The sequence below is a fragment of the Motacilla alba genome, chromosome 11, assembly GCF_015832195.1.
Source record: "Motacilla alba alba isolate MOTALB_02 chromosome 11, Motacilla_alba_V1.0_pri, whole genome shotgun sequence".
NCBI classification, from domain to species: domain Eukaryota; kingdom Metazoa; phylum Chordata; class Aves; order Passeriformes; family Motacillidae; genus Motacilla; species Motacilla alba.
In genome coordinates, this window is record NC_052026.1 from 13,319,016 (window position 1) to 13,346,923 (window position 27,908).

Genomic DNA, 27,908 nt, shown 5'->3' on the forward strand with positions numbered 1-27,908 from the left:
CATTAACGAGACTTTTTTTTTTTTTTGTAAATTAAATTGTTTACCCTTTCTGTGTATAAATCCTGGCCGCTCCTTGTTTCAGTTGAGGTTTTTTTTGTTTGTTTGGGTTTTTTTTTTTTACATGTCCATGCTGTGTAATTTTGAGATGTTACTGAACTTCTGAACATAATAATGTGCATTTTTTTTTCTGTACAGATGAAATGGGAGAATTTAATAAAAAGAGTCTGCAGGTTTGTACTTGTGGCGGTTTATTTCTGAGGGGACGCGCGGGGGGGAGGGGCCTCGCTTGGCCACGCCCCCGGGGCTGGTCGGGGCGGGTGGCGCACGCGCAGGGGCGGCTGTCGCGCGGCGGCCGCGGCCGTAAAGCGCGGAAGGTCAGGCCGGCCTCCCTCTGCCCCAGGTGAGGCGGCGCGGCCCCGCCGAGCCCGGCCCCGCTCCGCGACCCCGGCCCCGCCGCCGGCCCCGCTCCGCGCCCTCAGCCTCCTCCCGGCCGCCCCGCAGCGCGGGGTCGGGGGCGCCGGCGGGGGCGAGCAGGCCGAAGCGCGGGCCCCCCGGCCCGGGGCTCCCTGACACCCCCGTCCCTCAGGCTCCCGGCACGGACCGGAGTCTGCGGGTGGGGGGAAGCTCCGGTGCTGCTGCTCGGGGGGCTGCCGCAGCAAGGCCCTGGGGTAAAGCTTGTGGTAGAGCTGTTCCCGGAGGGGCCTCTCCAGTGCCCTGTGCCAGTTACTGTGACCACAGACTTCGTTTCCTTCTTCAGGTAAAGGCCTGGCAGCGTTAATAATCGAGCTTATTTGTGCCCTGATTACTTCTGGCTTTCGGAAACATTCCAGAGCATGATTTGTGCCTGATGGCCGTTTCAGCTCTCCTTGTCACTGGTGTGAGAGCTTTTCCACCTTTCGTGTGTTTTTTTGCTCATTGTCAGGTTGCACTGTGTCAAAACCAATGCTCTGTTCCTATTTCATGATCTAAGTTTAAATCTTAACGGCAAGGTTGTTGTTTCAGGAGTAACTGCCCTCCTGTTTGTTTGCTCATCAGCTTTCTCATGTCCACTTATACCCAGCACACCACGTGATGTTTCCTGCTGCCAGCCTTGTGTGTAATAAGATAAGTGGTGATGTGAGTCTCATCTTTTCCTTCCTAGAAGGAGTGGTACTGAGGTAACATCTGAACACATCTAGGTGGTGCTTTAGGAAAAGTGGCAAAGAGCAGCCAGGATGTTTCTCCGACTGCTGTCCGATATCCAGTGGCGGGCAGCTCACCCGAAATGGAGGAGGATGACCGGCTCCCAGCGAAGCACCTCCACCACAGCAGAGCCTCACCCGGTTTCCCTGCCAGCGCAGGCACAGGTTGTCATCTGTGGTGGTGGAATCATGGGCACCTCTGTGGCCTATCACCTTTCCAAGATGGGCTTTAAGGATATAGTCTTACTTGAGCAGGGCAGGTAAGGATTTCTGGTTAAAAACCCAACAAATTGAGACTTCTGTGCAGAACAATATCTGCTGTAATGTGTTATTTCTGTCTGTTCACCTGAACTAAAGTGAAGACCCGGAAATAGCCTTTTCCCTGGGGGAAATAAGGTTATCAGAACATTACTAACAACACTTAGTGCCCCTTCCCAAGCACAGGGCTGCTCTGCAAGGTGAAGAGTATCCCTTGTGTGATTGTGGTGGAGTAGCTGTGGCTCAAGACTCCCATGCAGCCATGTCATTTCCTTCTGCAAGACAGAGAGAAATTAAGCTGAGAGAACTTGTGGATCAGGATAAAGATATGGAGGTTGTACTGCCATGGGCAAAACACGCTTATCCTAGGGAGAATTGATGTAAAATAATGGCTTTGTTTGGTGACAGTGACAATAGATTCAGGTAGTGAGGAACAAAAAGCAAGCATTAAAGCACCACTTTTTTTTTTTTTTTGTCACCTTCACTCCTGCACTCCAGGACAGTGGAGTCTACCTCCCCACAGTGCCCTGAGCAGCATGGGGGTGACACAGTGGGGTGTGATCAGTACTGGGCTCCAGTGAATGTCCTGCATGTGCTGCAGTTCCCATCAGGAGAACTCTGCTCTGGTGTGGGTTTTCCATGCACCACAGTTCCTTTGGGAGATCTCTAGCTGCTCTGCTGTAATCACAGGTGATCATGTAAAACAATGCAGCTGGCAAAGATGATGGACCATTTTAAAAGAACTAAAAATCCACGTTATTCCTCAGCCCCTGTTGACCTCTCAGAGCAGGATGCTGTGTGTGTCTAAAGCATTACACAGCCAGCAAAGCTCCAGAGATTGCAAGAGGTTATAAGCAGGCATCACTGAAACGTTGCCCTGTAAGCTGGTTAAATGCTCAGATTATCCACTTTGGTGGAGGATTTAGTGCCTCTCTGTAAAATAGCCAAGGCTGTTATGGTTTGGCTGAGCAGAAGTGCCCTCAGTGAGTTTGGTCAGCTCTCTGTAGCAGAGCACAGAGTTCCTGTTGAAAGCTGCATCCCAGCATTTCCCCTGTTGTTTTAGATGTCCATTTCTGAGGGTCAGTCGTGGTGTTTTCATTAAGCAGTTTGGGGATCCTGGGCATGAGACCCCACTCAGACTTTATGGTTTGAAGAGGTGTTTATTGTAGCAGCTTCTAATGCCCTAAAGTGCTGGCCTGTATATTTATCATCTACTTTGGAGCTTCCCACCTGATCCTGCCTTCAGGAATAATTAACTGTGGTTCCTGGAGCCTGTGTGGCTGGGAAGCAGCAGGCTCTTTCTAGCTGCAAAGAAAAAGAAATTGAGTATTCCTATCTGAGGCCCTGTGAGTGGGGTCTTTCTGAGCCAAGCAGGATGCTGGGCTGTGTTTGCAAGGGAATATAATTTTTGCTAGCTTGGAGCAGGGTTTGAACAGCCCATTAAAGATCTGCAGTGAATTAAGATGCTGTGTAGGCTCAGTCTGTGCATGCTAAAGGAGAAGGAGGAATATTGCAGTAGCAGAAATGTCTTACAAGGAGCACAGCATGGTGAGACTGTGCCTCGGCTCTTTGGGTTGTCGTTGAGTAGGGGTGTAGCAAATGTTCCTTACCCAACTGAGTCTAGGTCGAATAACTGAGAGAATATAGACATGCTAGGCTGAAAGCAGTTGTGTCAAATGGAGACATGCAGGATGGCTTCAGCAGCAGCAAAGGTAACTTGGAATTGTTGTGGAAGCAGGCTGCAAGGGAGATGCTTAAATCTGATTGCCTTGTCTTCCCCTGTCCATGCTGCATGGAGTTGTGTAGGTTTCTGTCTCTAGAGCAGCTCTTCACCAAATAGCTCCATGGTTAAGAGACCAGAAACATGTCCCTTAGCAGTTGTTACAGGGTGAGAGGGACTTGCTCATACTATAGTCTTCAAAGATGCAAGACTGAAAACCAAAGTAATTTTGATTTGAGGGAAATCCTGCTTTGGAGAAGGAAAGAATCAGGCAGTTCAACTTAAGTGTAAGATTTTATTTTTTTTTTACAAAAAGTGCTTTCTTTAAAAATGTCAGTTTTTAGGACTTGTTAAAGAGAAATTGTCTTGGAATGCAGTGTGTTTTCAAAAAGTCAGCAAAAGGAGTATCATTCTAGAGGTCGTGTCAGCCCTGTATCATCCAGCTTAATGTTGTTCTGATGTGTTTGGGGGAGAAGTTGCTGTGTGGTTTGTGCTGCTAGTGGAGCTGCTGGAGCAGCCTGGTGTGGAGAGTGTACCTGGCAGCTGTATGAGGCCCTTCTCTGCCCCTTCTCCTGCAGGTTGGCTGCTGGCACCACTCGCTTCTGTGCTGGCATTGTGAGCACAGCCAGGCCCGTGTCCATAGAGCTGAAGATGGCACACTATTCAAACAAGCTCTACCAGCAGCTGGAACAGGAGACAGGAGTGCAAACAGGTACTTCAAATGTCATCATGGAGGAATCTTTGGGAAACTGAAGTAGACACTGAAATATGTGTGAATAAGTAACAAAACCACACTGACTGTGGATTTACAGTATCTTAAGGCTTGAAAGTCCTGTTCAAAAACAAGTCATATGGACCTAATCAGGTGCAAAGTGATGTCACTAGTGTAATCAGAATGGGGAGAAGAATATCAGATGGGCAAACTGAAGCAGACTACCTGCAAATTGTGACCGTTTGCGTGTTGCTTGTAACTTAGGCAGACACAGGAATTTTCACAAGGGCATGAAAAATACATTGCAGTGAACTGGAGCAAGTTGGCCTGTTCTGTGCACTGATTCACCTCTCAAAAAGAAAATGTGGTTAAAAGGAGCACTGAAGCATAGGCAAAGCTGTATCTCTTACTGCAGTCTAGCTCTGGAAATAACAAAAAACATTGTGTTTAAAGTCTCCTTCTCCCTCTAAAATGTCTTGGCATGTACCTGATAGGAAGAACTTGATCACTAAAAGTTTTCTTCTGATAAGAACTTGTCATGTATGTCAGATAAATGAGTACCTCAATAGAGGTTCATAACTATGCCTGCAATTAAGATGAATACTAATTTAGTGCAGGTGTTGGAGTGATATAATATCTGCTTTTAGTTGTTGAAGTTTTATTCTTCTGAGTAGTCATTAGATCACTTTTAACTTCTCTCTCTTTTAATAGCTACCATGTGTGAAATTCAGGGTTTTTTTTTATAAACAGGAGTATATGAAGTAGAAAGAGAACACAATTAAAAATTAAATTGCTTTTTTTAAAAAAGTTCTCTCATGCACTTTTTAATTACTAGCTCATAAATGTTTAAAGTTATTTGAGGATGTGGGATTTCCAGGCTCCTGAGTAGTGGAAGAAACAAGTCTGCAATTATACTAAAGCAGTGAGTCTGAGATGGAAAGAAATTCAAGATCCTGTCCAAATCTGACTTGACTTTGGTCATTGTCATAGGGTACATGAAGACAGGCTCTATTTCACTGGCTCAGACTCAGGACCGACTGATCTCTCTGAAGCGCATTGCTTCATCGCTGAAGTACGTATGAGCAGGAAATGCAACTCAGCTTCTGTGTGCCCCAGCTCTCCTGCAAGACCAATGACACCGTGTTTCCTCTGTTCTGTGGCAGTGTAATGGGAATACCGTGCGAAATTATCAGCCCAAAGAAAGTCTTGCAGCTCCACCCACTGATCAACATCCATGACCTTGTGGGGGCCATGTATGTGCCAGAAGATGCACTCGTGTCGTCTGCCAATGTGAGTCTGGCTCTGGCAACCGCTGCCTCACGGAACGGTAGGAGCTTTTTTTATCTGTAGAGTGCTCTCCTGCATGGTAGCTATGTTCTGCATCTCTTTTGATATTCTAACTGAGCACTGAAAACCAAAATTCTGTTATTTCCGTGAAGTTCAGATTCTTTAAACCTGTTTATTTCTGAAAAAGCAGGCTGATTTTTTTATGTGCTGAATGTTTACAGGTTTCCTGGGATAGTTCAAGCACCTGTTTGCTGTCCATAGTGCTTACATATTTACACCTGTTTGTTGTCCTTAGTGGTTACATATTTCTCTGAAAAAGCACACATTCTTTCCTTCCTAGAATTGACTCATAATTACACATCCACATAGTTAATTACCTACAAATGAAAAAAGAGTGGCTGAGCCTTGTGGAGTATTTAATTGAGCACATATGCTTTGGAAATAGGTTTGGAAGTGTATTAATAAGTGCTGTTTGACCAGTGTGTGGTTTAAAAGTAGGGGGAAAGGTTAAATAAGATAACAGGAAATAAAGGTCATTAAGGGTGAAAGTCCATCAGATCAGAAGAAGCTGCTTAGGAAGATACCTCTCAGTTTCTTTTAGCCCAGCTTGATTGCATTCTGCTTATTGATTTTTTTTTTCCCACAAAATTACTTATTTCCCATAAGAGAACCAGTCATGCCATCTGAAACTACAAATTTGTTGCATGAAGGAATTGTAATAGAAAGTAGTCCATAGCTAAGACTCTTTTTTCTCTTTTTTTTTTTTTTTTTTTTTATGTTGTTGATGCTGGGGGTCTGTTTATCACCCACGTTGTCACATGGGAAGAAAAACTAGCTCTTCACAGCCTCAGCCTGGACAAATTGTACATGTGATGTTTTACAAATGATAGGGTTTTGCTTAAGAATTACTGGGTCAAGAATAGAAATTTTGTCTCCAAGAGAAAATAACCATTTTGGTTGAGCGTAAGGGTTTCAGGCTAACAGTCTGACACATTAGAAAGAAGGCTCATGGCATACTGACTTTCTGACCCACTCCAGGTGTCCAGATTCATGAGCGGACGAGTGTCAGTCATGTCACAATCCAGAAGGGTCGAGTGACTGGAGTCGAGACTGACAGAGGGCGAATTCAATGCGAGTACTTTGTCAACTGTGCTGGCCAGGTAGAGTTATTTAAATTTTTTCTTTCTTATTTCTGTTGCTTAACAATACGTGCACTTCCCTCTGGTTCTTTGTTTTTGTTTTGTTTTCCTTTTGGGTTTTGTAGTGGTTTGTGCTTTGGCTTAGTTTGCTGGAGTAGATCAAATCATGTTACTTATCAGCTTATCCCAGCAGGATGAGTGAAGGAGGAAAAGCAGTGCTTGTCATTTGCTGTGTGCCAAAGGCTGGGTGTTAACCTGCTGAGCAGTACCTGCAGCTTGTTGGTACAGCTCTGTTCATGGTCTCTCTGCTGGGAGGTTCACCCTTCTAACAGGAAGAACTTTGCTTTGGCTGTTAGGGAGACAGCCCCTTCTCTCTCACTTCCCTCCCGAAAAATTTGTTTGCTTTTACTCCTAGTGTCGTGTCTTTTCTGCTGGAAAATACACCTGACAATGGCAGTTTCTCAGCTAGCAGCTCTCCCCCTTGTTAGTAAAGGGTCGTAGTTCAGGCACCTAAATGCTGACTATTCTGCTTCTAGGTGCTGAATCTAGTACTGACTGTGGTCTACACATCTTAGTTTGCTTTTGTTTTGTAAACTGGTACTTCCTAGTTTTGAGTTGGGGCCCCACTTTTCTGGTTATCATGTTAGGAACAGAAAAACAGTTCTAATTCTAAGAAAAGAGAAAAAAATCATGTCTGTTTAATGTCCCGGGCTCTGAACCAAATCTTGGTCTTTTATGAAAGCAAAATCAGAGAGGTGTTTATGTCCTGCTCTTTTCCTGAAGCTGCTTTTCTTTTCTTTTCCATTCTGACCTGCACTTTTTTGATTTCAGTGGGCCTATGAGTTGGGCCACTCTGGGGAGGAACCAGTCCATATCCCAGTCCATGCCTGCGAACACTTCTACCTCCTGACACATCCTTTGCAGGAGCCTCTCTCAAGCAGCTTACCAAGTAAGGATTCTTCAGCTCTTCTCACTTTTCTTGGTGAATTATACCTGCCTTTCCAAGGTGACCTGTATTTTGTGACAGAAAGGCCAACCTCGGGCTATCAGTCCTCAGCTCATTTGGGATTGTGAAGTCCTTCTCTCTGAATTGCTTTGAATATCCTTTTTCAGTGGTAGAAAGAATATCTTTCTTTACTCTTGGGGAAGTTTTTCCTGCAGAAAATGACTTTGAGAGTTCATCAGCTTAGCAGGAGAATGACCTTGGCTCTAGCTCAAGTAGTAGTTGTGTCTGAGTCTTGGATTGTTGCATTTCTGGGCTGGAGAGTGTGCTAGCCTTGGCACTATGTTTTCCTTGCAGGCTGCTGGCCCCAAATGGCCCATCTATTCCTTTCCTCCAACTGAAGCTAAGGCTTTACAATGGCATTTACATGTCTATGAGCTGTAGGGGCAACCAAACACTTGAGGTAATTGCTCCTCCCCCATGTTCTGGCTTTTGGATCTCTTAAAAAAAAGCCTTTGTGTTTGAAAACTATGGTTGAGATGTAGAAAGCTTTACTTATTTACTCTCAGTTGTTACCAAGATTTTCTGCTTCTTGTGAGTAATGTATACACTGTCCAGGGGATTGAGATCTCTGGATGGAGTCCAAGTGCTTCACTTTTATTTGACGAATTAAAACCTCTCTGTGTAGATATACACAGAGATATATAGATATATATATAGATGTAGATATATATATATATGTCTATATGTATGTATGTATGTATGTATATACTCACATATATGTATTCTCAGCTTTTCTGAACATGGTAAAAATTGCTGTGGAGCCTGTCAGGTGGAGTAGCATAAACACTTCAAGTTGGCACACTACCAGTGGAAGGAGCAATCCAGTCCTGACTGCTTGTCCTTACTGTGTGCTACCCACCTTCTTTGTCCTGGTGGCCTTCAGTAAGCTGGATCTGTTACAATTCAGCTGTTCTTAGAATAGGGAGAGAAAGAGGGTCAGTGCAGGCCATGTCTTGGTGGAAGGTCTGGTCTTGGGTGCAATTTCAGTGGAACTAAGGCAGTATAATAGCTTCTCAGTGCCACAAGGATTCTGAATCCCTCTTGTGTCCTCTCACTCCTGGGAGGAGTGTCCTGCTGGCTTGAGGTTTAATTCAGTTTACTGTGCTGTCCAGAAGTTAACATCATGCATGGCTGTGGTGGGAGCTAATGGTTTAATCTAAAGTGGCTCACCAGGGTGTTACATGAGAGCCAGAACGGTGTGACAACGTGGGGCTGGGGAACTGAGACTGTCCCGTCTCATGTTGGGAGGCTGCTGACTTGGCCTGGCGTGTCACTAGCCCTCCATCATTGGTGTTTGTGGGACAACAGCCTGAGACAGACATCCCTTCTCTCAATTCCCTTCTCACCTCTTCTCTTCCCTCTGCAGCTATTGTTGACCCCGACGGCAGGATCTACATACGCAACTGGCAGGGTGGCATCCTCTCAGGAGGCTTTGAGAAAAACCCCAAACCTCTCTTCACAGAGGGACGGAACCAGCTGGAGATCCAGAACCTTCAGGAAGACTGGGATCATTACGGTATGTTAGGGGAAAAAGGTTCCCACAGCAGTGAAACACGTGCCTTTAGCAGAAGGCAGAGTTCATGGCATGCCAGCTGTCATTGATCTATGGGAAAGATGAACGTTCTTTCAAATTCACTTATCTCTTCATTTGTCAGTAATTTGCTGAAAAACACTTTAACAAGGGGAGAGGGACTTTTGACAGAGAGTGCTAGAACAGGGAGGAACGGCTTCCAAATGACAGAGGACAGAATTAGATAAGATATTAGGAAGAAATTTTTCCCTGTGAGAGTGATGAGGCACTGGCACAAGTTGCTCAGTGTTTAAGGTCAGGTTGGATGGGACTTGAAGCAACCTGGTCTAGTGGAAGGTGTCCCGACCATGCTGGTTTGGAATGAGATGAGCTTTAAAATCATTCCAGGATTCTGTGATATCTGTGTAATGTTTAAAAACACCCTCTAATCTTCAGCCTGTATTACCTTCCTCTAGAGCAGCAAGGTACTACATCAGCTTCCCAGCACTGCTCTTCCATTTCAGTTGTTGACTGTCAGTGCCACATGCTGCTCCTCTTGTGACACAGTAGATCAACACTGTTGACCTGCCACATAGCTGTGGTATTTTGTTTCTGCAGCTCTCTTCTTCAGGGACTGACAAGTGCATTTCTATCAGTGGCAGTTGCTTTGTGGACAGAAGTTGGTATTGTGATTTTCCAGACTTCATCCCACCATTGACAGTGGTTTATTATATTCCAACTCTTCTGTCTTTCTTCTCATTTTATTTGATTCTGATTTTATATTCCACATTTATTTTTACATGGAGGGCTCTTTCTCTAGCAAAGAGCATAGCATGGTCTGTGAGTCCCTTTCTTCCCCAACCACTCCTGCCTCTTTGATACCTGGTAGGTTGGTATGTGTCCTCTCATCTTCAAATTTGCCTTATATTCAGGAATCCAGCTTTCCCTTCTATCAGAGCTCTCTGCATCCCTTGTGAATACACATACCTCTGTGACCCTAGGCACGGATGGAATTTCACTGATTTCTTTCTGCAGTCATAATATGTACTTCCAGCTGTGCTTCAAGTTAAATTGAATAATTTTACTTTGATTTCTGAGAGACACCATACTGGTACTGGAAAAGTTTGAACTCCAAGGGGCGAAGCCAGGATGGGGTGCTGTTTTGTGCTGGCATATGCTAAAGGTTTTTAGATCCCTAGATGCTTAAAGACTTGCTTGAAGATATTAGCTTCGGTAATGGGTTCCTCAAGCTCTGCACCCACTTCATTTTTGGTTTTCATTTGGATTAAATGAAAAGGCACTGCTCGCTGGCACCCCCAGATTGCCCAAGCTTCTGAAGCAGCTGCATGCTATGTTCCAGCTTTGCCCTTTTATCCATTCAAATGTGCTGAACAGTTGAGCAGAGTCAGAGCTAACTCAGGCAGTATTTGATCCTTTTCTAGGACCGCTGTTCCTGGGGTTTGAGCTCTTGTATTACTGCTTTGATCTTTGTCGTTGGAACACCTTTTGATTTTAAAATAGTCTGTGGAGTTGCTTAAATTGGACTGGGTATGAGAATAAATCTAGCACTGATCTCTCTTTTTATCAATAGAAAAATAGCCTGGAACACCAGGCTCTCTGGAATTCTAATGCTTGAGAGAGGGAAGAGAAAGAATGGGTCAGTTCTGTTTGTAGCTTCTTAGGTAATGTGAAATCTGATTATTTTTCTGCTTGTGCATAAAGCTCAGGAGTGTTCTTAGGGCTGAATCTTGAGGGCTTTTATCTGGAGTACTAAGCAGAGGTAACTTTTGGGCAACAAAAGCCGAGTAGATACCTTACCCATTTATTAATGCTCTCAAATGTCAAACTGTGAAGAGTTGCCGAAGGACTTTTCCAGCGTGACTGGGCAATGAAGCAGTGAGGAAATTCAACGAGGATAAATGTGAAGTGACGCAAATGCATGGGTGTGTGTGGGGATGGTCTTGTTTTCACCATGTGATGTGATGGGCTTTGAACAGACCTTGGGGGGTTGTATGAGTTCTGTTAGTTCTGTGAGGACGTCAGTGCAGCAGCAGTCAAAGCAAAAGACAAGTTAGGAATTACTGGGAAAGAAGCAGAAAACACAGTTCATTATGCAACACTAAATCCTTGTTTTGCCAGATGCTAGTTCTTGTTCTAGGCTCCCTGTTTCCAGAGGGTATCATAGGACTGAAGAAGGTCTGGTGGAAGAGCAGCAAGAGACTGATCAAAGCTTGGAATAGTTTCCAGGAATGGAGTGACTGGGCTGGGGAAAGGAGATGACAGAAGGGAAATAAACAGAGATCTATAGAATCTGGAATGAGATGGAAGGGGATTCCTGACCACTGTCTCTTCTAATGCTGGGAGACATAAAAAGAAATTGAGTGTGAGCTTTAAAAGAAAAGGCAGTGATTCCTCAAACAACAGATTTTAACACATGAGACTCCTTGTCTGTGTCTGTTGGATTTTTTTCACAAGGCTGGGAAAGACTGGTCTAGTACTTGAAAGAGTGACCAATTTATGGGTTTCTAAATGCAGAAACATATACCAAATTTTTAGGAAATCCTCTGAGCTGATGATAGGTTGAGGCTTGCAGAGTGCATGTGATGAGCGTCCTATACATTTGCCTGTTCATACTCCTCACTATGTATCTATTTGATGTCTGTTCCTGTTTCCCAAACAAAACTGAATAGTGCTTTTGTACTGTTGAAAATAATACTGAGCTCTTGGGCTGGATCAATATGGCTGCTTTTACTCTATGCTGTGTGATCCATTTTAAGTAGTGTGATTCCAGCAAGTAAACCATTTCTCCTGTGACTGTATCAAAACATGGAAGCACTTTCCACCTGAAGCAGCCGAAATGTGTTGAGACTATTTTTCTCTTTATTGTCTTGGGTCCTAGGGCCACTTCTGAGTGCCCTCCTGCGCAGGATGCCAGGTTTGGAGGCTCTGCAGATCATGCAGTTGGTGAACTGCCCAGAGTCCTTCACCCCAGACATGCGATGCATCATGGGAGAGTCGCCCACTGCACGAGGCTACTTCGTTCTGGCTGGCATGAACTCAGCTGGCATCTCCTATGGTGGGGGAGCAGGCAAGTAAGTGGTCTGTCACTGGTGTGTGTGTAAGTAAGGCTTTAGCCAAGAGACTGCTCAGATGATCCTCCTGTATAGAATGTTCTGGTTGGTATTTGTCATCTCCTCTGACAAAGACTCCTCTTTCATTTCTGACTTGAGTGAAGGAGAGGAGCAGTTGCTGTTTTCTGATTATGTTCTCCAGTGTGTCTTTAAAATCTGTGTTGGATTCTCCTCCTGTCCTGCACATCTCTCCTCTGGCATCACATCTCATTGAGCAGCTGGGGATCAAGTAAGCTTCATTAAAGCTATGTCAGAGGAGGTTTAGGCTGGATGTTAGGAAAAGGTTCTTCACCCAGAGGGTGTTTGGATACTGGAACAGGCTCCCCAGGGAAGTGGTCACAGCATCAAACCTGCCAGAGTTTAAGAAGCATTTGGTCAATGGTCTCAGGCACCTGGTGTGATTCTTGGAGTTATCCTGTCCAGGGCCAGGAGTTGGGCTCAGTGATCCTTGTGCATCCGTTCCAACTCAGGATATTCTGTGATTCTATGGTTCTATAACTGGTATGATTTTTTTTAAACTACCACAAAGAGATAAAAGCTTAGCAAAGCATATATTCCCTCATCTCCTGTGCTTCATGATCCCCTTTATCATTTGATTGAAGCCTTTAGATCATTGAAGTTGATACAGCAGTTAATTCCCCTGAAAGCAGTGTGAATCTGTTGCTGATGAAACACCATGTATGTGATGCCAGTGCTGACAGCAGTTTCAGACTGTCCCCTACAGTAAGCTAGGGGTGTAATAATTTCCCAGTAAAATCCAGTTCCTGTGTTAGTGCAGATTCTTAGACAGGCATTTAAGTGTGATCTCAGCAGCAAAGTTGCTGAACGATCATTTCTCCCTCTGATTGCCATTTAATTTTGGTGACTGAGCATTCCTTCTGCCACACAGCCTTCTAAAAAAACTGCTTGTTTTTCATGCTGGTGTTAGTATCTGCATTTGTCTTCACTAGTTTATGTCTGTTGTCTAATAATTTAACTCACCAGAGAAACAACTCTTTTTTTGTTGTTGTTGTTGTCACATGAAATACAGAGAATATTTTCAGTGAGGTTCTCTTGATAATCAAAGTAATTTCTGAAGATAAAAGCACTGTTTGTTCATTTGTTGCTACAGCCCCAAAAAAAACAGCTTAGCTTGCTAATGTAACTTTTCATGATCAGTTTCAAACCCCTTTGTTTCGTTGTCTACTGGCTGTGAACAGAACCTTCTGTTCTGCTAAATTCTGAGTTGCCTGTGTCCATTAGGTCTGGAGAATGCCTTCCTCCTTCACTGCTGGAGGTGTAGCTAAACATAACTTGGTTGGCACCTCATGCTAAATGAATGCTGTCACTGGTAGTTTGTGTTTGAGCCCACACCAGGCAATGAGAAAGCAGAAGCATTAAACTCCATCTGAAATGTATTTGCACCTCCTTTTGTATCAGAACCCAAGCATTTGATACAGTGTCAGCCAGGTTACCTGTCCAGGCTCTGGACAGGTAACCTGCTGCCCTGTATGCTTGATCCTAATGGGCAATTAGTAATTTGGAAATCTGGTGAATTAATTTTATAAAGGGATAAATAAATAAATAAAATAAAACTCTCCAGATTCTGCTGGTGTTTAGAATACCGTGTTAGATGTCTTCTCTCTTGCTATTGTAAGGAATTCTCAAGTCCAAACTGCTTTCCTTCTGATTTCAAAGCTACACTTTTTCCCTTAAGAACATTGGCTGATATCTGAGTCTGTCTTTATTTCTTCCATCAGGTACCTGGCAGAGTGGATAGTAAATGGGTATCCGTCGGAAAATGTCTGGCCCTTGGATCTGAAACGTTTTGGAACCCTTCAGAGCAGTCGCACTTTCCTCCGTCACCGTGTGATGGAAGTCATGCGTAAGTGAGGTCTCTGCGTTTAGCTCTGGCCAGGCTGTCCAAGATTTTGCCCTTTGCTACACTGTTTCTCCTCTGCTGTCACTCTGAGAAACATTTTCCTTCTTCCTGACCACCTTCCTGGCAATCCAGCACCTTCCCAGGAGAAAGGAAAAAATGAGGGGGTTTTTTGTAACTTATTAACTTTTCTAAAAAAATTATGTTGGTACCTTGCTCTCTGCTATTTCTGTGCTTTGCCTCTGACACAGGAAAATTTGTATGTATCTCTGTAGGACTCCAGCCTCAAAAAAGCAATGCCAAGGTCTTAACTGGGAATGTTACACTGTCTCAAAGATTGTTATTCTTTGCACATCATTACTGTGTGGCAATACCTTCACTTCCAACTTATGGCTGGGTGACCCAGTTATCTTGCATAATTCAGGAGGTCTTCGTAGACATACTGCTTTCTCCTGTCAAAGTTTGTGATAAATACCTTGCAGAATAGATTAGAGATGCCATTTTTCTTGTCTAAAGCCATGCTTTGTTTCCTCCTGTTGTTTGAATATCTGTCATATTGTCTGAATATTGTGGATGACTTTTTTTCAAGTTCAAAATAGAAGTACGAAGTGCTCCACAAGTTGCATAACAGGAACAATTACTTGAATACTAAAAGTATTCAAACTTTTAATACTTTGAATTAAAAGTATTAAAACTAAATACTTTTAGTTTTAATAAAGTATTAAAAGTCTAAACTAAAAACATATGTTCAGGTGAAAGCAGAGAAGCTGGGTAAAACTCAAGCCCTGCTATATCTGGGGAATAAAAACCTTATGCTGCTTTGACCTTCTTCCCAGAAAAAAATCACTTTATACTCTGGGCATTATTCTGCAGTTGCTTTCCAGTACAAACCTCAGTTCTGATAGCTGCAGAATCCCTCTAGTTTTTACAGAGTGAGCAATGTATTCTCTTTTTGAAGTGTTACGTTCCCATTCTAATCTAGTAGTAATCTAATCCAATACCCTCTCTTCAGGAGTACCAATTTGAGATGTTGCCAATAAATTCATTAAATTGTTAACTGTGAGACAGAAATTATGAAAATGTTCAGTAAGAGTTAGTTGGTTTATCTTCAATTTTAAGCAGTTTCTGACCTAGGTAGAATCTTAATATTTATAAAGTAGTATTCAAGCATCCTTAAGGTATTACTCTCCACTGATAACTAAAAAGAGGATGCTTAATGTTTATTAGGGTAACTTATTTTCTAAATAAAAATACTCTATACCAGCTGAACAGATAGGAAGCCATTTGGAAAAGCTTCAGTGATTACAAAAGACTGAATTGCCGGTATTTAAGAAGGCAAATGGGATGGTCCCTGTAGCTATAGGCTCTCTACCCCAGCATTAGCATTGTCAAAATATCTGATATAGTGCACTGCCAGGGAAGAGTCCTGCATAATTAATGCTAGTCAGCATGACTTCATGAAAAATAGAGTTTTTGTTATCTTGCAGAATTGTCATGAGACCATGAGTATCTATAAATATAAGTGTTCTGTGCAAATACTCTTACTCTGATTTTGAAGAGCTATAAATGGATCAGAATGGATTAGTGGATTTCCAAAAGTAGGAAAAGGAAGGTTGGAGCTTTATTAATGAGGGAGTTTTATTAATGGTTCACATATTAATTAGTACTGATAATCTGGAAGAAACGTTTAGATAAAGCCAATCACTTTGCCTAATAAAGGATCTTTATGACCATTGCAGCCCTCATGTATGATCTGAAAGTTCCCCGCTGGGACTTCCAGACTGGCAGGCAGCTGCGCACTTCCCCGCTGTACGACCGCCTGGATGCGCAGGGAGCCAGGTGGATGGAGAAGCATGGATTTGAGAGAGTCAAGTATTTTGTCCCACCTGGGAGTGGTGAGATCGTATTTTCCTCTGCCTAGTGCTTCCCGATTGGTCTATGTAAGGTCTTAATTAATCCAGTTTTATTAATTTTTCCTTCAATTTTTCATTGTATTAGATCTGCTGGATTTGGATCACAGCAAAACCTTCTACAAACCAGACTGGTTTGATATTGTGGGTTCTGAAGTCAAGTGCTGTAAGGAAGCAGTTTGTGTTATTGACATGTCATCTTTTACCAAGTTTGAAATAAGTGTAAGTACCTAGGAAGGGACCACCTGGTAAAGGTGACCTTTAGTTTATTATTGCCTGCTTTTGCAAAAAACTCTGTGTCCTATTGAGGATAGATAGAGGAAGTCACACTGTATGGCTAAATTCAGGTTGTACCACAGTATTTAGCACAGGTTGGGTTTTTGTCTGTCAAGGGCCCAGTTTGTAGAAATATCAGCTTAGTCTATACATAGAATTTGACCTCCGGCACTGTGGCGCTGCTGTATCCTGTTACGCTCGAGACGTCAGTGTCACAATCATCACAAATTGAAATAATTTAGGCCAGGATGTTGATGCGATCTTAAGCTGCCCCAGTGGATTTGTTTTACTCAGGCAGCTTGTCTGACTTTCTCTTCCTTTTGATTCATGTAGTCCACCGGAGACCAGGCCCTGGAGAATCTGCAGTATCTCTTCTCAAATGACCTGGATGTGCCAGTTGGGCATGTTGTGCATACAGGAATGCTTAATGAGAAAGGAGGGTATGAGAATGACTGCAGCATAGCCCGACTCAGCAAGCGCAGGTGGGTGTGCAGACAGCATCTTTAGCCGTCGTCCTTTTGGTGTTTGAGCATTAAAGGACTTCTTCATGATGACCATAAACTTTCGTCACCACCTTGAACTAAAAAGTCTCACTTTTCCACTAGTATTCCTAATTCAGTAACTCAAGTGAAAGGGAGCTTCTGAACTTAAAAACATTGGGGAAAATAAGCCTTTTTCCAGGATTACAGATGAACATAGATTTCCTCAAAATGTTAGACCTTTAGATGCTTAATTTCTTAATTGACATACAAACTGGTTTTAGCAGTCACTGGAGTTTATTAATTTAGGTAACCGTTTAAAGTGCAAACTAACTCCTGACCAATGTCCTTACTGGAATTGTGCATTTAAAATACTGCTTTTTGTTTATTTCAATTTTCATTGCAGTATATGTACTCTAATTCTCTAGTTCTGCAGTCTTTTATCATTCTTTTGTGCTCTCTCATGCAAGCTGACATGATCACAGGATTTTACCCTTATACTCACCAGTTTGGGCTCTCTTTGGCATCCGATGAAAAGCTTTCTGGTTTTTAAGAACTTCATAGCCTTGTCCCAGCTGAGTGTTGGATTTATTTTTCTGGATGGTTTTCTATGTGTGTTTTCACTGTATTGGCATAAAAGCATTTTGTTGCTTCTCTTTCAATTAGAAACAGCTTTTCTTTCTCTTCCACTTCTGTCTGCATTCATGTATTGCTTGAAAGTATTGTCCTCTCTGTGAAACCAGTAGCTTCCCTCCTTGCCTAATGATTTCTACAGATGTTGATGTACTTTAACTCACAGTTTGTATCAGACACACACACAAGCAGCTCATTTTCCCATATCAAGTGGAGTTCTGTTTTTGGAAACTGTTAATAATAACCACTATTGTGTGTGAAAAGACTTCTGCTAAAACAAGAAATTGCTGTGTGAACATCTCTACTCTGACTGTCAGAGTAAAGAGAATCACTGCTGGTGAAGAACCGCAAATCCCTTCTGCAAATCCGCTGTGACCTTTGAGATAGTCTGTCAACTTCCTGCAGAATTCCCTGTGTTCCACATCTAGTCACTTCTTGTTGCCAGACCACTGGTAATGCTTGAAGTGGGGGATTTCTTTTCATGACAGATGTAATGGCATTGATCCAGAGACTTGAGCTGTGGTTTTCACAAACTAGCTTGTTTTGATATCTTCTGTTAGCTTGGAAACTGCTGAATGGCTCGAGTAGTTGATGAATCAAGAATGAGCTGATTCACTTTGTGGTTGTTCTTTCATTGTTTCTTGGGTTTAATTTGTCTGTTCCAGCTTCTTCATGATTTCCCCTACTGACCAGCAAGTTCATTGCTGGGCCTGGCTGAAGAACCGCCTGCCTGACGACAGCAACCTGGTCCTAGAGGATGTGACCTGGAAGTACACAGGTAAGAAATCACTAAAAGCAGACCTCCTCAGACAGCTCAAAATCACAAATGGTGTCTCCTGATGCGTGCCAGTTAATTGTTTAAAGTGCCTGGAGATGCGATTTAGTCTCCTTTCCAAACATTTGGATGAAAACAGCAGTTCAAAGACTCCTTTTTGGCAAGCCGTGAGCTAGAAGACAGCATTCTTTTACTGTGGGCTGTTAGGAGAGAGTTTAATGACTCTCTCCTCTATTCATAGATCTAAACACACCTTTTGGTTCAATAAGACTTCAGAATTGGAGCAACACGTCAGACACCAGGCAAGACTTCTCCAGTCTCATCCTAATGCTGTCTTGTTCCCCTCTTTAGCTCTCAATCTGATTGGCCCCCGTGCTGTGGATGTCTTGTCAGAGTTGTCCTATGCCCCGATGACTGCAGAACATTTCCCCTCTCTGTTTTGCAAGGTGAGTGACTGTGCTTCTGTTCTCACTCTGCTAGGTTTTTCAAAGCATGCATGGAAGGAGAGGAAAAATGTTTTGGATAATTGGAGGAGAATTAAGATTTACAGGAAGGTTTACTGCAGTTACTGAGCTACGTTGGTAAAGAACTCTCTAGGCTCACTTGTCTTTGGGTTGTGTTTGCTAAATATATAGGTGAATATGCATTTGTTTTCAGTATTCCTCTCACTGTAGACTTCTCACCATTTGATATCTTGACGTGTTTCATATAATCAGTTGTGAAACTGTCAGAGGGACAGCTGGGATCGAGGACTCTGACATCATTGTCTCCTATCAGCCTGTTAAAAGGCTAAGCAGATAGTTGCTATTCAACTTGTGTCTTGTATCTAGAATACAGCCTGTGTCCTGACCTAGTTCCAGGGCTTATTACCAAGTGTCAAGGAATGACTAACAAGTCTGGATAATGTGACATCGCTATTTGAATTTGGAAATTTAAATTTGTTGCAAGTATGTGCAGGTGGCAAAGGGGAGAGAGAGCTGGGCAGTGTGGATGTGTTATGCATTGTGCTCCTTCTGGATCTCTGTGCTGTGTTCCAGTTTGGATGATTTCACCCCCTCTGATTCTGCAGGAGATGAGCGTGGGCTATGCTAATGGCATCCGTGTGATGAGTATCACTCACACAGGAGAACCTGGCTTCGTGCTTTATATCCCCATAGAGGTAAGAGTGCACTGCAGCCTGAGCTAATTAAAGCAGTTGCTTGCATGCATAAATCGGAAACATTTTCCACGTTGACTCCAGGTGATGAGATGTCTGATTTGCACCACAGGAAAGCTGCCTGCAGGCACCAGGGGGAGTTTTTCTGCTTAATATTGCATTCCAGTGGAGCAGAGCTCTCGTGCTTCAGTGGCAGGGGACAGCGACATTCCTGGTGGTACCAGATGCTGCTGCTCTCTCCCGGTGCCAGCGTGTTTCACCCTTCCATTGCAGTACGCCCTTCACGTGTACAACGAGGTGATGAACATGGGACAGAAGTACGGCATTCGGAATGCCGGTTACTACGCGCTCCGCAGCCTGCGCATTGAGAAGTTCTTTGCGTTCTGGGGCCAGGATCTGGATGCTTTTACTACTCCTATGGAGTGTGGACGCGAGTTCCAGGTCAAGCTGGACAAGGTACACCGCCTTCTGCGCTGGGGTTTGGTGGGAGAGCAGAGCTGGATTGAAAGGCTACCAGCCAAGCAGGTGGATGTGTTTTTATGGAGCTGTGTGCAGTAGCTGGAACATATATTCTTGTACTTCAGAAGGCTGCTAGAAATACAAAAATGCTCTGTTTTCCTTCTTCCTGGGCAGCATTCCCAGTGACCTGTGCCTGATGCTGCTTATGTGTGCAGTGCCCAGTGTGGCAGAGGTGCTCTGTACCTTACAGATGCTCTGAATTATTGCTTCTCTAAACTGTTTTCCCAATCTGATGAAGCAAAAGCCAGCCTGTGCACCCGGTGTCATTTAATGATGTTAAGTATGAGGCTAGGCACCAATAGCTTGTGTTCTCTATTTTTAATAAAACATGGGAGTTTGTAGAACAGTGTAGAGTTATATCACGCTTTTGTGGTAGCAGGTGTTGTTGCTATCACTGTCTTGTTTCCTTTCTTCCATCTTTGCATGAGCCAAAATAATTGCTTCTGTTGATTCAAGAAAAGAATGTAGTGACTAAGGATATAAATTTCATATTAGTTACAGTTTCCCTCTGGTTTTTAAAGAAGGGTAGACTTCTGGAACAAGAAAAATTAAAAAAACTGTAATGGAGACATGGTTTTCACTAGAGTGAAAATTAGAATGAGTTTTTCTAAAGATCAGCTTCACAAACATTTCTGTGTGTTTTAACATCTGGAGCAACAAACATGACAGAAAAGCTATCTGAGCTGGATTTCTTGTATATGGAGGCAGCCCATTTTGATAGGGCACAATTTCCAAGCATAAACTGCCCTTGTCGGCAGCCTGTTCTGCTGCAGCTCAGCAGCTGCCACGCTTCGTGTCCCTCACATCAGCTGATGCTCCCTTTTCCCCACAGGGAATGGAGTTTCTTGGCCAGGAAGTGCTGCTGGAACAGAAGCAGAACGGGGTGTACAAGCGCTTTACCATGTTCATTCTCGAGGACCATGACACGGATATGGACCTCTGGCCCTGGTGGGGGGAGCCCATTTTCCGCAACGGCCGCTATGTGGGCAAGACCACCAGCAGTGCCTACAGCTACACGCTGGAGCGCCACGTCTGCCTGGGCTTTGTGCACCACTTCGACGAGAAGACGGGAGAGGAGCTGGTGGTGACCACTGACTTCATCAACCAGGGAGAGTACGAGATCGACATTGCCGGGCAGCGCTTCCAGGCCAAAGCCAAGCTCTATCCCTTCAGCTCCCTCTTCGCACAGCGGCGCCGCAAGGATGAGGTGGAACTGAGTGGCTACCAGAGGGAGTAGTGCTGAGTAGACTAGACCTGCCCCTTGTCCCAAGCTGGAGTCTTCTCCCACCATCTTCCAGCCCTTTCTCCTCACCTCATATATTTCTTTCTTTTCCTTTCTTGTCTTGCAACTTTTAAACTTTTTCCAGTGTGTTACATTTTGTATATTTTAAAACTTTAATTTTCAAGCTTCCCCACCCCTGTCTGTCTCCCTCCTTCAACCCTTGCCAGGCTTCCCCATGCCCCAGTGGATGAAGCACAGTGCTGAACATGCAGGGATGCCTGTGTAGGAGTGAGTCCCACCAAAGGCCCTGGCCTTCTAGTGATGGGAAGGGTTGGGGTGAATCCCTGAAGACTGCACCCTTCCTCTCTCCTCTCCAGCATAAGGCATGGGACAGCAGGTCTTTGCTGCCTGTGGTTCAGGTGATGGCTGACCTCACCCTGCTCTCCACATACCATGTGTTAGAGGGGTTGGTGTGTCGATGCACACGGCAATAGAACGATCAGCTACCTCACTGGCACCAGACAAAGCATTGTGTGAGCACAGCCCAGAGACAGGTTTTGGTGTTGTCCAGCCTGTCACTGCCCTCCTTTGTCCACCACTTTGGTTTTTCCCTAGCAGGGAGTAGATTTAACATCAGAGTATTGAGATGACAGTAGTGTTGGTAAGTGCATTGTTGGTGGGATTGAATTTTTTGTGTGGGGTCACTGAAAGTAAATGGCCTTCTATAAATATAGTCAAAGATCAACATGTGCATTTCACTTCTATAAAGGAATGTTGTTTTTTTCTTTTTTATTAGCAAGAATACGGATTTCTAACAAGGATAGATGTTAGTGTTTAATGTTAAATAGCAATGTTGAAATGCTGCTTATGTTTAAGCTGCACAATATACAGTCTCTTTCTCTTTGGGGATTGTCTTTCACTTTGTTTATGTGACTTGGTAAAACTCATCTGGCAAGGTTCATGGAGAACTTGTGTTGGTTTGGGGAATTGAGCAGCAGGAGGGGGTATTATCTTGTCGTTTTAGCTGCCTGTGGTTATTTTGAAATTGTAGGAAAAGACACAGCATTTGTCTCACCGTGGTGTGAGAAACACTGGGTTTTCTGTTGGTGGTGAGAAAATGCTCAGCAGCTCCTGCTGGACTCAAGAATTTGTCTTCTGTTTTCCTCCTCAAATCTGTTGCACTTCTTTGTCTCTCAGTAGTACCTCAGCTGAAGGGATTGAATAAGGGAGTGAAGGGTGCATGGTATTGGGATTATGAAGTGCTTTTCTTCAGCACTGCTCTTTGCATCTGGCTTCTCATACAGATACTCCAGATGGTGCAGCTGGAAATTCACCCCTTCTTCAGGTGTCAAAATATGCCAGTTCAATCACTGATGGTAAATGGTAAAGAAATGGGGGAATGCTGAATTGCCTTGTGCACATTTGCATCATCTTTGTATTTTGAGCACAATCAAAAACCAAGATGCTTTTCATTTACTTGAAAAATATCTGTTAAATGTTTTCCCTGCCTCTGATACCGCATACTTCTCATGGTCTTTCTGCTTCACATCTGTTTTGGACTTCAGACACAACCTTGCACTGTTGTCTGCCCCGTTAGCTATGGTGAACATTTTCTCTATGGTCTAGAACCACTTTTGGACACTTTATTTTCCAGTTAAATGGTGAGCATCAGTAATGTAAATATGAGCTCAAAAGCTCCTCTGGTTCTTGTTTTAAGTTTGCCTTCTGCTGCTTTAGTTGCTTTAAGCTGTGCCTTCAGTTGGGTCTGTGGCTGCCAGTTCAGGCAACTGTAAGGGAATTTAGGATTTGAGCATGTTGGTATAGTAGGTTGAATGTAGATATCACTTCTCTGAGCATGCGTTCCTTTGTGGTGAGTTCCACTGAAATGTGTGGCTTCTTCCAGGAATTCAAACCTAGTTCTGAATTGACATGCAGAATTTTCTAGTTTCTGAAAAGGAATAACCACACTGGGGCAGCTTTTTGAGATCTGGCAGCCCAGAGTACTCTCTGCAGCTGCTGTAGGCGAGATTCCGCCTGCTTGTCATTTCTGCCAAATTCCCCTATTATTGCTCTCTGAACTGAAATTTTGCCTGGTATGTTAGAATTAATCACTTAAATGAAAGGTTCATAAAGCATCTAATAGCAGTTTAAATTCTGTAATTACTTCTTGCATATCTTTGCTGCTTAGAGAGATACCATGATCCCATTGTTCCCATGCTGGATGTGTGTACCAGGGAGGACCTTGGTCCTTCTGCGTTGGTTTTATGGGACACTGCTTCGCCTTCCTTATCCATGGAAACAGGCATTCAACCAAAGAAAGAGTTTTGTATGTGATATTTAGGATGTGGAGTAGCCCTTCTGTTTAGGGTTCTTAGAGCTTCTTAGAGCAGCCCTTCTGCTTTGGGTTTATTGACCATCTGTTGTGGCTGAGTAAGGCATGATACTCCTTCAGGAGAAGGCAAAGTATAGGGCCAAGGTGTGCTGAAGTTTGTATTGAAACTGCTGAAGAGAGATTGTAGCTTGAGCTGTTCAGTTCTGTACAGAGTTACAATTAGTTAAGACCAAACTGGAAAGCTAGGAGTATGCTGTCCTTTACCAACCACTCATTCCAGCTGCATTATATTCTTCCTGTGATTATTTTTCCTTTTCCCTAATTTAATGGTGCCTGCTAGTTCCTCAGGCAACTTTTCATACATGGATGTCTCTTCTCTAGCAGTTCTGACAGTAAAATTGTGTTTTATGAGCTACTTTTGTCATTATGTCTGCTAAGGTTTATTTTGTGTCTGAAAGGTTTATTTTATGTCTAGATCTATTGACTTTTCCATACCAAAAATAGAGAGTGGAAATAGTTTTCCACCATGATGGTAGATATAGCAACACTTCGGGTATCGCTGTGTTTGCTGTTTGAGACTTGGGTGGTTTGGTAATTGTCAGTCTTACAGCTCATTAACGCCTACTCCGACCTTCCCTGCCATGAATTCTCTTCTTGTTTTATATCAGAACCTGAGAGGCCTTTAACTGCTGTTCAGGCTTAGTCGATTTAATTTCTGGTGTAGCTATTTTTAAACTTACAATGCAAAGAGTAGTTTGCCTTTACCAACTTGAACACCCGTCAAGAGGACAATGGGATCACGTTTTAAAATAGTGATACCGAGTTGGAGGAAGATCCTTCTAGTGTAGTGTTTTCATCTTGAGGTGTTAAGCAGTGATGTAAGACTCTAATCCCTTTATCTGATGATTAAAGTAGAGTGCCTAAAAAAAGAACAACTAAATCTGTTGAAGAGTTACTACCTTTAGTATACCTTCAAATTAGAAAATTAAAAATCAGATTTTCAAAGCTGCTGTAGCATAGTCTTTACATCTAAGATGGTAAATAATAGGGACTATAAAATTCTACATCCCGATTCTCATCATTAAAACTACCTTAAAATGCTTTTTGCTAAAAAAGGTAGTTTGTTCTCATTCTGCACAGTAAGACTATGAACCTTGGATTGGGAAACGCAAAAATAGCATCTCTCTCTGTGGCAGTAGAAGGGGAAATGGCCTCATTCTGTGCTGAAGTCGCAGCTGCAGGTCTGCTCTGTGCACCTCGTGTGTATCAGTCACAGGGTTGTTACCAGTTCTCTGAGCCTTGCTGTCCAGAATGGGAACAGCTCTGTAGGTTGTATTAATGGAGGCATCTTTGCAGGGAAGGTAGCCAGTGAATCCATCTAAGTGTGCATCCATGGGAAGGGCTGGCATGCCCAAATGTCCTCAGGGAATCTTAGGGAAGACATAGCAATTCCTTCCATTAAATGATTTTCACAGAGATATCATATTGTCTCAACCTTGCTGTGTCCCTTCCTAAGTTATCCTGTTCTGTTAGTCCTTGAGTAAGTTATGCGAGACTTGAGTAAAACTGGTACTAGAAAAGCGGGAGTATATTGTTCATATTTAACAATCTGAGGATAAAATTAATAGTCTATTTCTAGAATTATGTTTTCTGTTTCAGGAGGATGTGTACAGTCATTTTCACATCTGTCTTTGCCAGATTTAATTTCTATTTCTTTTCTCCAGTATCTAGATTTGATAAACCTTGTTGGACAGTTTCTTATTTTGTGGCAAAGAAGGGAGGTTGTGTAAAACTTCCACTGCATCTCCATATCTTGGTGTAAGCTTGGATTCCTCCTTTCTACTCTTGCATGTGAGTTGCCATCAATCATGTTGCTTTTCCTATAGCACCTCCAAACTCTGCTGCTGTAGAATTTCTCATGCGCAAGGTTCTTCTCTTCCTTCTACCTGATGCGTTGTCATCGGAGCCAGGTTGGCTCTAGATCTGTGTCTCTGCATCAACTTAACTTATTCAACTTTTAGATGGTGCTGATACCAACATCAGAACTCCAGGCAGGTTTGTGGCTGCTGTAAATCCCACCATATAACCCTCCCTTTCCCTGTACCAGGATTTTCCCACTGTCCTTAACACTTCTTTAGTCTCCTTCCTCAGGTGGCTGAGTGCATTAGTCCTTTTGCCATCAGAGAGTGAGGTACAGCAAAATAAAAACTGGTGGAGGGATGATGGAGTGGCTGAGCTGAGGTGGAAGTAGAGGTGCAGTGAAGGTTTGATCCTTTGCTCATTATTCATCTCCTTAAGCCCAGCCTTGGAGGGGTGATCAGCTTTGATTCCCAGCTCAGGGAGCATCTTCCTCTGCAGCCTTGATGCTGGACAAGTGAGAGCCCTGGCTCTAGGCAGTCTTGGGACAGCATTAGCACTTGTTTCCCAGCACACATTTGCCCCTCTCATTGGAATAAAGGAAATGGTTCCACACAGGAGAAGTGGAGACTGTGTGCACTTGATTGCCTGGAGCACTTTTGTCTCTTTGGCACATTCTTGTAGCTGTAGAGATAAAGCACTGACATCACCAACCTGATCCTTCCAGCAGGTTTGAACAGAATGGTGACATTTTGGGAAGAGAGCTGTAAAAATGAGGTAGTTCCTGTGTCAGGGGAATGGGGAGTGGCTTGCAAGGGCAGAAGTAATTTTTATTTAAAACACAGCTCTTGGCTGCTGATAATGGTGAGCAAAATGTTCACAACCTTCACATTTGTCTTCCTAAATGAGTTTATTATAATACTGGGTCAGAATAATTTCTGCCTATTTTGGGATGCTTTCCTGTTTTAAACTAACTTTTCCTTAATTGGTTGTTTGGATTTCTATTTTAAAAAAAGGCAGTCATGGAACAAAACTCAAGAAGGGTGGAGATGGGTGTCATCTGATGACTTTAAGCTGTCACTAAAAAGCATTTGAAAATTTTCTTTGCACTTTAAACTTTCCTTAAGTATTATGGCTGTAGCAGTATGCTTATAGCCCTTGGCATGAGCAGTGCTTGCATTTGAGAGAGGAAAAAAGAATGAATATTTATAAATGCCTTAAAGCTTTAGGTGAGGTGTTTGGGCACTAGCTGTGCCTGCCATTTGATTTCCTTCCTGGAAAGCTGTGTGCTGTGGGCCCAGAGATGGTAATTTTGAGCAAGCACTGGAGGATGGTGGAAGCTGCTATTGCAGTATGAGACTGGAATTTGTATGGAGCTGGGAGCCCTTGTGCCTGTCCAGCTGCTGGGCTGACACTTTCCAGTTTGTTCCCCCCCCTCCCCCAAAATAGATTTATTCACTTTTTTAATGGGTTTCTTCTTTCTCTAAAGAAGCCTGGGCTGGTATAGAGTACTCTGTGGGTGTCCCGTTGCATTAAAGGAAAGAAAATTCTCTGCCTGAACGCTCCCCTGCTGTACCAGCTGACATTTGCAGGCAGGAGTCGGGAGAGGCGGGAGGGGAGGGGATCTGCTACCGCCTGTCGTGTTTGCTGAGATGGCTCTGAGACTTCTCATCTCCCATTTGTCTGGAAGCTGGGCTGGATTACTGATGTCAGGCTGGATTACAGCACAAGCCAGAGCTGCTTTGCAGGTGTGGCACGCTGGGCTGATGTTCTGTTAGAGATTCCACCTGCTTGGAATAAGGAATCTCAACAAAGAGGAGCAGGAAAGTGTTCACATTAATATTTACTGATTTGTTAATACTGCTAACAGTTGATCTTCCCACACAGATCCTTTACACCTGCTGCAAGCAGAGCAGATACTTGGGAGTTGTCAGCCATCCCAGCTAGGACCTGATCCATTTTGTGTGCTTTGGAGACAAAACTGTGCTGTTGCCTTTCACCATGACACCACTAAGGTTTTTTCCATGCTCAAATTCCCTCCTTTTCCCCTAGTGGGATAGATCTCACTTCTTCCAGTACAACCAGAGGCAGATTAGTATCTGAGGTCCTTGACAGGTTCTCCGGCGTCTCCTGGTCAGGCTTGCAGCAGGACACTCATCCAAACCCCTCTTCGTGCTTTTGTCTCCTGAGACCAGATTTTAAAAGGGCTGGGAAGATTTCTGATGCATGCTGCTGCTGGAATTTTAAGAACAACTGAAGTTTGAGCCTGTGAAAACACTCTTCTAGTGCCTTATGCTTGTGAATGCTGTGCAATGGATGTAGCTGAGGTGGGACAGAGCAAGGAGCAATGTCAGCAGCATGGTTCCCCATCCACTACGGCCGTTTCCCTCTGCCCTCGCAGGGCCTTGGCAAGCAGGTGCCAGCAGGTTGTCTCCAGCAGCACAGGGAGGCTCTTTAATCCCTTTGCAGTGTGGGGTCAGAGGAGGCTCATGCCAGGTACTCTTCCTTCGAGGGGAACAGTGGTCTCAGCTCTGCTGAGTTCGGATTTGGAGGGGTTTAGGAGAGACAAAGCTGCTCTGGTTGCCAGACCCTCTGGCAGAGGACATGGACAGTTGTTCCCAAGCGCACAAGTCAGGGTGAGTTTGCTGCTCTCCACTGAGGCCGTGTTGTCATGTATGCTGTATTTATATCATGCTTGATTTCATTTCATATTTTGGTTGGCTTAAATGTTGCTAGGTTTGTATATTAATAAAGAGGCATTTTAACTACTTCCGCATTTTGCTGTAGTTATGCAAGACCCTTGTGTGTCAGAATCCAAATGCCCCAGTTGTCTGGGTGGGATCCTGCAGGGACACAAGGCTTGTTGAATGGTCCAGCCCTGGGAGCTGGAGTGAGTTCTGGGCCTGCTGCATCACCCTGGGGAAATCCCTTCCCTGCCTCTGCCTGT

General features: G+C 43.7%; 1 protein-coding gene across 3 annotated transcripts; it reads left to right on the forward strand.

Annotated features, from left to right (window-relative positions):
• The first annotated feature begins 329 nt into the window (after positions 1–329).
• Positions 330–27,730, forward strand: PDPR (pyruvate dehydrogenase phosphatase regulatory subunit). 3 transcript variants are annotated; one of them, XM_038148440.1, is made up of 18 exons: positions 330–757; positions 1,145–1,441; positions 3,738–3,871; positions 4,862–4,943; positions 5,035–5,198; positions 6,197–6,318; positions 7,129–7,246; positions 8,670–8,819; positions 11,713–11,905; positions 13,684–13,808; positions 15,542–15,697; positions 15,801–15,934; positions 16,322–16,470; positions 17,766–17,878; positions 18,227–18,321; positions 18,945–19,034; positions 19,305–19,487; positions 20,383–20,787. In XM_038148440.1, the coding sequence occupies exons 2-18, from the start codon at positions 1,215–1,217 to the stop codon at positions 20,785–20,787; spliced, it is 2,640 nt and encodes an 879-aa protein (XP_038004368.1). In that variant the 5' UTR covers positions 330–757; positions 1,145–1,214. The 3 variants fall into 3 exon arrangements, with proteins under 3 accessions (XP_038004368.1, XP_038004369.1, XP_038004367.1); XM_038148441.1 differs by having other exon boundaries at positions 1,179–1,441; XM_038148439.1 differs by having other exon boundaries at positions 331–757; positions 1,142–1,441; positions 20,383–27,730.
• Positions 27,731–27,908: the final 178 nt, after the last annotated feature.